The 12837-nt window shown below is 54.0% G+C and overlaps 2 protein-coding genes across 2 annotated transcripts; both read right to left on the bottom strand.

Annotated features, from left to right (window-relative positions):
• Positions 1 to 2523: 2523 nt before the first annotated feature.
• KRP23_12502 (uncharacterized protein) lies at positions 2524 to 3018 on the bottom strand (the record flags this gene model as incomplete). The annotated part of the gene is made up of 1 exon (XM_067883129.1): positions 2524 to 3018. One exon carries the CDS (start codon positions 3016 to 3018, stop codon positions 2524 to 2526), a length of 495 nt encoding a protein of 164 aa, XP_067739410.1.
• Positions 3019 to 4564: 1546 nt separating this feature from the next.
• On the bottom strand, positions 4565 to 5244 carry KRP23_12501 (uncharacterized protein; the record flags this gene model as incomplete). Its single annotated transcript, XM_067883128.1, has 2 exons — positions 4565 to 4996; positions 5068 to 5244. The coding sequence occupies 2 exons, from the start codon at positions 5242 to 5244 to the stop codon at positions 4565 to 4567; spliced, it is 609 nt and encodes a 202-aa protein (XP_067739409.1).
• Between the last annotated feature and the right edge of the window lie 7593 nt (positions 5245 to 12837).

Below are 12837 nucleotides of genomic sequence, written 5' to 3'. Positions count from 1 at the left end.
ACGATCGCGAATATAAAGATGGAATCAACCACGTTACCAATCGTATCCTTTGTGATTCCTGCCAGCTCTGAATGGTACTCGGCACTTTGGAAATGAACCATCACGAAGATGAAAATACCGTAGAATAAGGGAACAAAAGCATCGAGGAACGCGCTGAGCAGTAGACACTCCACTGTAAACAAGACTTCTAGTGCTTCTCGAAGGACACCCGTGTGTGAAGTAACAATCCTGCCATGTCGCTTAGGTATAACTGTCCGCCTGTTAAGTTCCCGTGCAAAAGTAAGAGCAGGAGCTGGCGAAACAGTAGCTTGTTCACGTCGATTGTTTATCTTCTGGCGCTTCTCGAGCGGATTGATTTCGGGAGGGTTTACCTGCTCGTCACGGGCTGGATAGCGTCTACTCGCTCTACTAGGGATCCTTTCGAGTCGATCGAGGAATTCGCGGGATTCCAGAGAAATGTTGTGTAAAAGGCACGAGCGAATGCGTATTCTCTGTCGATTTTGCCTTTTGAACTCGTCCGTGCACCAGCAAAGTTGACAAGCGGCTCTCAAAAGGTTATCATCGCCTCCTGAAGTTTTTCTGGCCCCATTCAGCCTTGACAAGACTGTAGCTGTTCGTCGATGCAGACGAAATATCACAATAGCAGACTGTACGATATCAATCAGTACAATGATGACGACAGTGGACGGCGACGTTGCGCTTTCCATGCTCGTAGAAATGTATAGCGCGTTAAAGAAGTCCACAGTGAAAATGACAGCTTGCGGCATCATGTCCTCCAGATGTGTCACGCAGTGTAGGGTGATATTCTTCACGACTAGTTTAATGACAGGAAGCAGAAGAATCACTGGCATCTCGTAGCTGGAATTGTTTGCAACATGGAACAGAACCTGGTACGCTGGATAGATGAGAGCCATGAACTGCTGAGCAGCTATGAACGCACCAAAACGGATGAGATGGTCTCTGTGTTTCAGGACTTCTCTGATGACAGACACTCCCAAGACCACGCACATTGACACTACCGAAACCACGTAAAACGCTGGGACCAAGGTGATGACAGTGAACGGGATGGGGAAGCAGACATTTGCCGCAAACACCACAGCGACAATCATCTGGACAACAACTACGATAGTCAAGAGCGAAATCTGCTGGTACCGGGATATTACGAAACCCTTGAGGAAATACTTGGCTTGAACTATGACAGTATGGAGAACCGCGCCGATCACAAGCGCAGCACGAACCCAGAAGCCAAAATTTTCCTTCCAGCCGAGTGTAGGGTCTTGTAGCGGCACCACTTCCTGGGCGATAATGAAAGCTTCTGCTGGTAGAAATGATGCCACGCATACGAACACGACGTGCAGCAGTGAATGTTGTCGTGTGTACTCCTCCAGCGCAATTAACCGCTCGATTGAGTATTTACCACCTCGGTAGCTCATGTGTACAGATGTCCACAGTCGAGAAAGACGAAGAAACCATCGCCGAAAGCAGAAAATGCTGTCTCTTGCCGTTGAAGACTTTGTGCGGCCGCCGTCGGGAATGTCCGACGAAGCCGGATGAATCATGTTACTGACGTATAGGTCATCGACTGCTGGCTTTTCGCTGTGAATGAGGAGAGTGCGTGAGCTCAAAGCTATTTAGGCATATTGGACATCGGGTAACAATTTCGCGCATGGAGACAACAATAGCCAGGACTGCACCGCAACGCAGCAATAGGAGATAACAACGCGCAGTCAAGCTGTACGCTACATGAAAGCTGAAGGGAACTCCTCCTTACGTCTTCAGCATTCCGCTGCGAGTCGGCTTCCCACGGACCGTCGGAATTGAAGTACCGAATCCATGACTCGGTCATATTTGAAAGACTTGCCCGCCAATTTTTATTGTGCGCTAAGTGAATGCTCAAAACTACCGTGGTGATGCTCGCCAGAAGTGTTGAGAATGTCGGACTGCTCCGTGGCACCGTCGGCAAGAATCGCTACAGCATCTCCCCGAACTTTGTCTATCATCACCTTTGGTGGCAACGACGGTGTCGTTATGGATGCCATTGCCAGCTGTGCGGTCTAAGAATTTATTTCCGAGCAGCAGGAAACTCAGCGTGTGGTGCTCCGGACCATTCCACTGACAATGTTTGATTCCATTCATTGGAAGCACACATCTAGCGTAGGCTTAACGCACGTCCTTCTGTCAAATGAACGTGTTATTTACAAGCGAACGGAAGAGTAAACGATGGTTCGCAGTCTTAAGCAGCATATCGTCATAGCGAAGATGTTGTTACCACCGCACAAACCATATCCACTACGTGTGTTCAACACCTCGTGGCAAGTGAGCACTCGCCATCCCAGCGCTTGGTGTAGTGTGCATCGATAAGACGGCCGATGTCCCGCCACCTCATCCAGTCAGCCCGCTCGTCGGCAGACAGACTCGATAAAGATCCGTATGCATGTCGTGGTCTGCATTCACATTGTTCAGCATCCTAGCGTAGGTCATCCGATCATAGCGCAGCCTTTCATGGCCACGCACTACCGACATCTAACGCGTCGGGTTGTTGCTGTACCCGACACGCTCACCAAATTCCACCTTGAGCTTGAGCGAGCGACCAAGACCGTCTTGATCGAACCCGCCCAACGGCACGCCGACGATATCTAAGAGGGTATTCAGCATGTCGTACTGCTCCGTAGCATCATCGATGACCAGACCAGCAGCGTCTCTTAGACGCCCTTCAGCAATGATGGCACCTGCGACGCAAGTGGCCGACACATCTTGAGTCTCTGGGACATCATTGCCGACGTCAGGTCCTTGGCCGTGATCGCGCGAGATAGTCACGACGGTGTCGTTGAGGGTGCCTTCGCTAGACAGCGTCGCGCTGCGTTGGCCTCCAGTCATGCCGGACTTTGTCACGCTATCGTACGGAAGCTGGCCAAACAGCAGCCTCTCCATAGATCGACTTGTCCGCCAACTGGACCAGAAGTTTCGCAGCGCAATGCCGCGCTTCGCCCACTTGTCAAAGTTCGGCGTGATGGTCATGTTGCTGCCCTTGAACAGATTTGATGGGTCTTCCGCGCCGACAAGGTAGTGCGAGTCGTAAGGACTCAACCACGATGAGCAGTACGTTTGGTGGGTCCTTGTCAGAGACCTCGACGTCAAAGGTTAGGTCTCCGTGAAACCCCGTGGTGCGTCGGTACAGCGTGGTATCCCCATACAGCGTGAATTCTTCTGCTTTGTCAATAAAGGTCTCGTTCCAACGATGGTTTATGTCCTCAGCTGTAATCGAGGCTTCTTCTAGAGCGGGCTGTAGGCATGGAAAAACAACTCGTCCAGAGTAGGATTCAGCGCCGAGTAGGCAATGAGAGGCGAGCTTGCGCCACTCACAGTCACTACCATGAAGAGAGTAATGACCAAGCCGATCAAAGCGGTACGACTTGGCTTCTGGGGGGAGTTGCTATCCATCATCAGGGAGGGAACAACAGCGGTCACGTCTTCATCAGCCTCCGCATCATTAACGTCGACCACAACGTACTGGGATGTTTGCTTCAGACTACGGTGGTGTTGTTTGCTCGAGCTCGATCCAACAGCATCTCACTCGGATCAGCCTTCAGAGCCCCAGCGTCCTGCTCTTCATCGTTGGTATCTTCAACACGTTTACTGCCACTCAAAGCTCTGTGACTCGATATGATCCGTGTCAGATTCCAACCGGCGAGGTTAGCCCCATCGTTCCTCATACGCAAGACTGCAAACGTTGTCGCGATAATCACGAGCTGCCACAGTCAACGACGCTACAGAAACTTGCGAGTTGGACACCACCATCGCGTCTGCGCGGTCTCTCTCCTCAATTGCCATCGTCTTCTAGTGCTCTTGGTCTAATCGCTCGAGATTTCGCGTCGAAAGACCGACTACAGCAGCTCAACTACTCGACTTCCTCGCCAGAATCGAAAGCCCAGTCTAAGAATCAGACCACTAGAATGTGACGGACCGAGGATTCGTTGACAGCAGCATTGAAGGTATCGTTGGGGTACTCTTGAATGTCCGCTTCTTGTCGTTTTTCATGGATGATGTCCATGATGCGTCGGGTACACAGGATGGAAAAGACAACCTGGGTGCTGCTTTCGGAGCCCTGATTGATGTGGATGACTATCCTCTTGCATTCAAACGCTGCCATTTTTCTTTTTACCCCACAGTACCGAGGATAGTCGAAAATTCGCCACATGGAGCGCATCCAGCCCAATCCAAACAAAACCAACGCCTCCAGGGCCCAGGCAACTCGTCCGTGTGCTGCAAATTATACAATCGCCCTCCAACTGCCAACTCCCGAGGGAAATGGTCTGCCCCGCGACGCCAATATCAGTCACCAAGAAGCGAGCACTATCATCGGCGGTGTTGAGACATCGATGTCGACCGTCCACCAGAAGGATGTCCACTCCTCGGACGACAGCCCGCACCAAGCTGACGAGTTCGTAATCGACATGCCTTTAAGCTGGAACCAGTGAGCGACAGATACAGTACCACATACTGCAGAAGCCCCAACAGAGAGAGTACCAAACAAAAGCCGAGCACTTTAATTACCTGCCACCGTCTAACTTGTCGTCTTGGGTTTCTTCTGGTCCAGCAAGAGGCTGTCCATAATACTGGCAGACACGTAGTCCGCGCCTCCCTCCTGACTCTCCACTCGAGGTGTGAACTTGCCCTGTTCAGCAAGTTTGAGCTCGGCCATGGCCAGACTGGCCTCAGCGCTGCGCCGCACGCCGTCCTGCGTCTCGTACTCGGCCGTGGACGCCAGATCCACGCTGGACCGGCCACTAGAAGCCCTCGGTTCTGCAGGAGCTGCAGCTGAACTTGGTATAGTAGCAGCTCCCACTGCAGCGGCCGAATGGTTCACTGTACTGCCCTGGGGACCGCCTCCAGTGTTGCTCGAAGGCTGCAGGGGCCGCCGCATGCTGCCGACGCTCGTGAGCTCCGAGCGGATCTCGTTCAGCTCCTCAATACCGCGCTGAAACTCGCGTTGCAACTGCAGGAAACGACGAGTTTAAGTGAATTATTGTACTAATTAGTGGCGTTTTGGGGCGTATTTTCGCCCACCTTAACTAGGTCGTTGTCCTTGGTGGCATCGAAGAACTCTTTCTTGGCGCGGAGGATCGCGCCCACGCTGCGTCCACTGTAGACGCCCACGAAGCGCCCGATCTTGGGCAGCTCACGCCGCCCCAGCAGGAAACTGGACGCGGTCACTGTCACGAACACCGTTCCCCAGTGCACCATACCAAAAGTGACGAATAGTGTGGCAGACACCAATTGTAGCGATTTTCCGCTAAACCACATACGAAGCTACAATTCTAAAACAAGAGCATCACTGGACGCCTGCCAAATATCGAGTAGTCGACCGCTTTAGATGCAGCAGATATGCCGGGGTTTAAAAAGATATATGTTGACATATCACGAAAAAGCTGCGCCACAAATGCCACAAAGCTACGCTCTACGTCCGATTGGTATTGCCCTGAAACGGCATGTATCAGTAAGAGTTCACTGTGGCCTAGGAATGTGCCCGTCACTTTGCGCCGGACACCGCTGAGGCCGCTCGGGGATGCGACCTTCCATTTTTTTCCCCTCACTTCGAAATTTGCGCGCGCCGAGTACAAGTCGCCAGCCACGCGCGATGGCGGCGGGAGATTCGGACGCTGTACTGCTGCTGACAGAGGCCTTCCTCAGTCACGACGAGGCGCTGAGGGAGGTCCGCCGTGATGTATACAACCTGCTTGTCGAAGACGCGTGGAAGGTTGCAATACGTAGTCGCCATTACCTGACGACGCAGTGCCTGGACGTTCCGTGCGATGCGGCCTGGATGGTGCTGTATCGCTTCGGCAAGGACATCAACTTTCTCAATACGACTAGCTTAACCAGGTACGCTGGCCAGCATGTGGCAGGCTGTATCAACGTTGCTAGCGTAATCTAACTGATACGTTCATGCAGGCCGGCGTTCGAGCAGCTACTTCGACGATTCAGCAGCTATTACTACATCTCGCCGCCTGAGTCGTGGGGGCGTCCGCCGAAGCTACGTTATCACCACCAGGTACTCGGTCTGGTGCTGTGCTTCTACGTCGGGTCGATGGAGCAGAGCACCCTCTGCTTGGTGTTCAGCGTCCCCCCCAGCACGCTGTCGCGGATTCTCCGAGATGCTGAGGAGTCATTGTCGCGTGCGCTGGAGGGTTATGCGCCAGCGAGGATTTCGTGGCCGTCCCCTTCTCACCAAGCCAGCATGGCCAAACTGGTTCAGGCCCGTGAGCCGCTGCTCGAGCATACCTTCGGATTTATTGACGGGAAAAACCTACGGGTACGAACTGCATTCCTTCCTATCAGTACACTTTGCTAATGATGCCGTACGCGTTGCATTGCAGGTCCAGCAACCTTCCAACGCGGACTTGCAGAACGCCATGTACAATGGCTGGCTGCATACAGTATTCGTGACGGGCACGATCTGTTTTGCAGCCGATGGCTGCATCGTGTGGTGCCGGCACAATTGCCCTGGGTCGTGGAACGACTCAGATACATCCCTGGGTTTTCGGAACAAGTTGCTTGACCCTGCATACTGCCCGGACAAGCGGATGAACGTCGTGTCTGATTCCGCGTTCCCGTGCTCGGCGGCCATGGCAGGCCGCATCTTAACGCCGCTCAAGGACGGCGATCTCGAACGAATCCGGCCCTCGCTCCGGAGCTCGGCGCGCACCCTGCACAACGCCATCACGTCTGTGCGTCAGGCGGCGGAGTGGGGCATGGGGAGCATGCAGAAGGTCTATAGCCGCCTAAATTTGCTGCTGCCGTACGACCCTGAGCTGCGTGGACGCAGAATTAACAACATCTTCCGCATGGCGAACTACCGTGTGCGCACGGTTGGGATCTCGCAGATCCGCACGACATTCGCGGGTGACGCAGAGATGACATGAAAGTAACAGCATACTTCGTCCTCACAATTATTTTCTTCGTAATACATGAACATCGCGTAGTGTTTCTCGTCTTCGTAGTTGTTGCTGGCGAGGGGCAGGTCATACGCAAAGACCGAAGAAGCAAATATTGCCATGAACAGTTAAAGCTTTTGGAGGCATATTGATAAGTATAAAGATGTTAATGCTACGACATCATGCAAAGAGGCCTCGATTTCATGTACATTCACGACTGCAGACCTTCGCCGTCCTCCTCTCAGTTCTTCTTCGTTAGGACCCCGATCAACATCACCAGCTCTTGCGTGCGAGCACGCGCTTCTTCGCGGTCGCGGCGCATGCGATCTTCCATCTCGAGTTTCTCGCTCCGGCGACGATCTTCAGCCTCTGCTTTCTCTACAAGACGTCGGGCCTCTTGGGCCGCCATTTCCTCGCGTCGACGCTGGGTTTCTTCCTCGCGACGAGCTTCGGCCTTACGCTCGTTTTCTTCGCGTAGGAGCAGGATCGTCTCGAGGATGCTTCCTTGTTTGTTGTTAGCGGCATTTTCGAGGTCGTCCAACTTGGACTTGAGTTCAGCGGTGGTCTTCTGGGCGCGCACGCGTTTGGCCTTAGCAAAGCTGGCCTCTAGCACGTCCTTGTCGTCTTCCCTGGCTCTCTTAGCTCCTGTTGAGTCGCGAAAAGCAACCAAATCAGCCCCGCCGAGGCGGTTCGAGTAGTTCAGGAGCTTCGGGTACTTGGAGGCCTCGATCTCGTCACGCTTCTGGGCAGCAGCACCAGCGGCGTATGATGACTGCGCTGGTGGCGATGCAGCACGAGCTACTGCTTTGGCTGGTGCCTTACGCGGCTGAGGAAACCCCAGTGAGCCCAAACGGCGCGTGCGTGGTGCAGGTCGAGGGGTTAATGACCCCGGCAAGCCATCCGCGTCCTTCGCGATCATCGGCGAAGTGAGCAGGTCTTGGAAGCCACCTCGGAGCGAAGAGCAGCTTGAAGCCGTGGAGTCTCCCTCTGTAGGGTCTTCGGTGCAAGTCGATGAGGCTGGAGCCTTCTCTTCGCCCAACGCGTCTGCGTCGCCGAAGTAGGGTACGTCGGGATCGATTTCAAAACAGAGGTCGTGCTCGATCTCGCGTTGATCGTCGTCGATCTCGTCGTCCAGCTCAATCACGTTGGCCTTGTCGTCAATGGCCAACTTCAACTCCTTGGCCTTCTTGATCTGCGGCGGCATGTCTGCCTTGCCAGTAGGCTTCCGTGTGCTGTGCAGCACTTTAAACTTACGCCGCAAACTGTCGAAGTCTCTCTCAGCGGCACCTCGAGGTTTGGCGGCGTTGTAGGAGCTTGCCAAGCGCTCCCACTCGTCTTTGCCGAGCGGAAGCGCTGTCTCGACCAGGATCAGGAGGCGGTCGATGTCGGAGGCAGAGTAGTTCATAGTGCCGGTGTTCTTGCCCATTGCGTGGCTGAGTTGGAGGCGTGGAGGCGAGGTGAAGACGCGCGGTTCTTTTTGAGAGGCGAACGAAAAGTGAGAGACTCTCACACCCGTGCCGCGCCGCCAGCAGAGCCACCAATTGCCCCTCGATCTTCAAAGGGTGCAACTTCAACGTGTTCGCGCGCGAAACTCGCGCGCGAAAAGGACTCGCAGTCGAAGTCGTCGGCATCGCGAACGGGCGCGGGTAGATCAACTTCGAGCTTCGATTTCTGTGGCTCACGCTCGATTCTGCTTCACGTCACCTCGGCAACCCCCTACAGACTGTAGTTAGCTTCATAGATTCCATTCTTTTGAATACACGTGCATCCTACGCAAGCACCGCCCTTCTTACATGCTTGAACAGCATCTCATGGGTCTTCTTGGATTTGAATGTCTCGATGGCAGCACCTATCGAGGCGGTACCGGCAGACAAACCACAGGTCGTCGCCGTAGTCCACGGTGATCTCCTGACCACGTCGAATGCGCTTCGTTGTCGCCACGACCACGGTGGTCCGTCGGCCGTTGGCGACTTCGACGAACTTGGCCACCGGCTCGCACGAGTGGTTGACAAACCGCATAAGCCCACCCATCTTCTCGGCGTTGATCACCACTTTCACAGGCCAACTCGGTCGCTCGGGGCACTGCTTCAACACCAGTCGATACCCCGTATTTCGTGGCCGTTGCATACGAGAAGCACTTACGTGCTCCATCTCGCCGAGATATTGCCCCAGCACCTCACCGGCGTCAATGTTCTCCGCGGCGACCACGCCCAGCGCCTTTGTGCGCACGCTTTTCCCCAAGAACAACTTCGGCGAATCCGCAAGCCCGTTGCCGCACAACCCGTCGTACGGGCAGCAATTGACATTGCAGTACAAATGCATGAGGGAGTTGCGGCAGGAGTCCACTCTGCAAGGTGTCGGGCAATCGCACCAACCAAAATGCGAGACCACCGGAAACACGACGGCCAACGGATTGTAGTGCTCTCGGAGGTGGATTACGCGGCTTGGCCACCGCGCCGGCACGAACTCGTCGACGGTTCGTGATGTCGTCCGCTGTGCGTGCGTCTGCGAAGTGTCGGTAGCTGGTGGAGCACGTGGGTGTCTGGCGCGACGATCAGGGCGCTGAGGCACAGAACGCGGTCGCGCGTACGGAGCTGCGGCCTCACGACGAGTACGATGCTCGGGTCGGCGAGAGCGAAGACCCCTGGCCGGACTTGGACGAGCTGGGGGCCAAGGCGGCGAGTCCAGCAGGATGGGGGAAGATGTCGTGGGGCTTCTGCAGACTCGGGGTGCTAGTGGTGTGCCCGGGATTGGTTCTGCAGTCGGCTCCTCCGTGGCCCGGCGCTGGCTCTGTCCGGGCGACAGCCACGGAGGAGTCGCCGTGCCCGTGTCGCTCGTAGCGTCGCATGCACCGCGACGCGGGCCTGAGGCGACGTTCGGTGGCGTGTTCTCGTCGTCGCTAGACGTCTCCTGGATGCAGCGCCCCTTCCAGTGCGCTGCGGAGTGCCGCAGGTGCACCTTGGCGTCTGTACACCACAAGCAGGTTAGCGAGGAGCAACCACTGCGTGCATGCACGCACCCGTGAACGTACCCATCGATGTCGAAGTCTCGGTCGCCTTCGCGCCTTCGCCGAAGATTCAAAAGTGAGCGCCTCTTCGTTCTGGCGGAAGATATATTCCGTGCAGAATGAAGGGTGAATATAAAGGAGTGATGGTCGACATAATGTATACAAATAACAAGATAAACGTTTAATATGGCTACACAGCATACATCTAGGGGTAGGTCCGTTTATTCAGACGAAATCTGCGTCCCGCAGGATTTATTCGCGTTTAAGTCGCGGCATATCTGCTGCATCTAAAGCGGTCGACTACTCGATATTTGGCAGGCGTCCATTCATTGACTTCAGAATGCACTCCATAATCCAGGGCACCCGAAAATGCAATACAAAGATTAATACATCACAGCGGAAAGCAAAACTTAATCGTTCCATTATTACCATTAATTTCTTCCCATTCGAGCGCGCACCTCATCGACTGTGTTCACAACCCACAACTCGCGATTGAACTGAAGGCACGTCAGCATCTCGAGCTTGTAAGGGGGGAGACTCTTCCGTGGGTCCGTTAGCACTAACTTGGCTGCCGAAACGAAGCGCTCGCATTCATTAGATGTCGGCGGGATGTACGCAACGTCCACGTAATGCGAGCGCTTCACTGCTTTCCGCTTCTTGAACGCCGCCTTGACGATTGAACTATCTTCGGCGTCTCTTGCTGGCGCTCTTTCGAGGGGCGCCGATCTAAACTCGCCACACGCTGACCTTTCAGAAACGGTCAGCATGTCGCCGTGCAGCAGCTTCACCAGGCCTTGTTCTAAAATCGGAGTATTGACTCGTAGCCAGTTGTTCCGTTAGCATCGGGTACTCCTTGATGACCTAGTCAAACAAACGCCGCACAGCCGAAAGTGTTAGCGTAGACTTCTGCAGCTCCTTGGTAACCGCCTCGAACTTTTCGAAATCCTTTAGCAATGCCTTGACACGCTCGTGCTCTGCGCGACGCAGCAGGAGCGGCTCCACCTCATGTTTGACCAGAACATCATGGCCCAGCATGACAACGGCTGGCTGGATCTTCACATACCACTCCACCATCTTGTACGTGCTCGACCACCTGGTGTCATTTCGCAGTAGCGGCGACAGATGGGAGACGCGGCGAAGAATCGCTCGACCCTTGATCGTACGCAGCTTGCACATCAGGGCGTAAACTTTGCCAACCAGCTCGTCCTCAGTCTTCGGGAACCCTTTGACGCCAGATTGAATCTGTGGCTTGCACATCCGATGAGCGGGATAACCCTTCCTTCCGTGCTTCACGGAACAGTTGTCACCCACCATGAACATTACCGCTCCCCATGGCTTGCTATAGCGCGACAGTGTGTCTGCAATTAAGTCAAACTGGCTCTGCGCACTCAGATCTTCCTCTGTCTTCACTGGCGAGAAAGCCAGCAATAGAAAGCGGCGCGACGAGCACTCCAACTCGTCGTAGTACTCGCTCGTAGCGCCGCCACCGGTACTATCGGTAACACCAGATGCACTGTCGAATACCGCGAATATCACAACGTAGTGATAGTTACTGCTGCTCCAGCCGTCTAAAACAAGCCCAAACGAGTCACGGAGCTCGGAAGCAACACGGTGCTCAATCAGCTCGAAAAGTAGCACCTCATATAGCGATAGAGTATCCTCCGCCACCGAAGAGAGGGACGCATTCAGACGTGTGAGCCGGTGTTCAACAAACACGAAAGGTAAATGGTCGCAGACGACCCACTCTAGCCAGCGGTACAGATCTCGACTTTGCTGGTGGATTAGGTGTTTGTTTAGCGGGTTCTGCCGGCGTGCAGCCTCCTGAGCATCTTGCTCGTAGTTCTCGTGGTTGCGCCTTAGGTGATTCAGCAGGTTTGTGTAGCCGACATGTGGTACACTTGTAGAAGCCGTCTCCCACTTCAGCGAAGAGCATGGAGCAGATTTGGCTACTCGTGAGGACCATGGTGGATTGATGAAGCGGTGGGGCTTGGACGTTGCGAGGTGATGGTGGTAGTTTTGATTTTGACTACGTCGTGTGTGGCACTTCTTGAGATGACTGGGGTCCATCCGCCGAGAGGGACGGTGGACTTTCCTCGGCAATTAAAATATGAATTGAATACAATTCAATAATGAATTGATGCCTCCAAATAATCATTGAATTATAAAATGCGAATGCATTTTTTGGGGTGTCCTGCCATAATCGCGTAGAACACTGCAAAAAAGAAAACCCCAGCCGAATATGGTGCGAATGTTCTATTCAAGCTAGAAGTGCACTCATGCTAGACATTCTAATTGATGATATCCTTAACAAAGTGGTTGCCAGGTCAATGTTGCTTGTGCGCGATCCAGCGACATGCAAGTGTACCCGGGTTTTCGAGATTTCACCCTCGTCTCGATGTTGCACGACTGTGCCCCCTCCCCCATAACCAGCTCTCCTCAGCATATTGCAATCTAGTTCGACAGCTGTGGAAGACGGACGCTCCGCGGGAACCTTGCACGTTCCGAACGCTCGACATAGGTTGGGTACACAACGATGATGTAAGTGGTTTACTGACTTACTCTTTGATCTCATCTCCGTACCTACGCCAGAAGAACTAAGCCCACTATAAACACACGCACGCCAATGGACTCAGCGACGAATTTGCAGTCCTCCGTCGATGTCACCTCGTTTCCTTCATTTCCGTGACTCGCCATCACACCAGCGTCAAACGGGCTCTGTATTGAAATGATGGTAGCATCTGTGCCAAAACACCGGTACAGTCCGGTTGAAGTTGCCCGCACCGGCTCAGAAAATGTTGTCACGTCAATGTCGTGCCAATGACTCAGAATGTAGCCATGTCAATGATGTCAATGATGATCTTTGCTTGGACACTCACTAGGACAGCAATCAATGAT

Source organism: Phytophthora ramorum, assembly GCF_020800215.1.
Source record: "Phytophthora ramorum isolate Pr-102 chromosome Unknown Phyram_PR-102_s0015, whole genome shotgun sequence".
Taxonomy (NCBI): Eukaryota; Oomycota; class Peronosporomycetes; order Peronosporales; family Peronosporaceae; genus Phytophthora; species Phytophthora ramorum.
The sequence above is the reverse complement of the archived record's forward strand: the minus strand, read 5'-3'. Positions and strand labels throughout refer to the sequence as shown.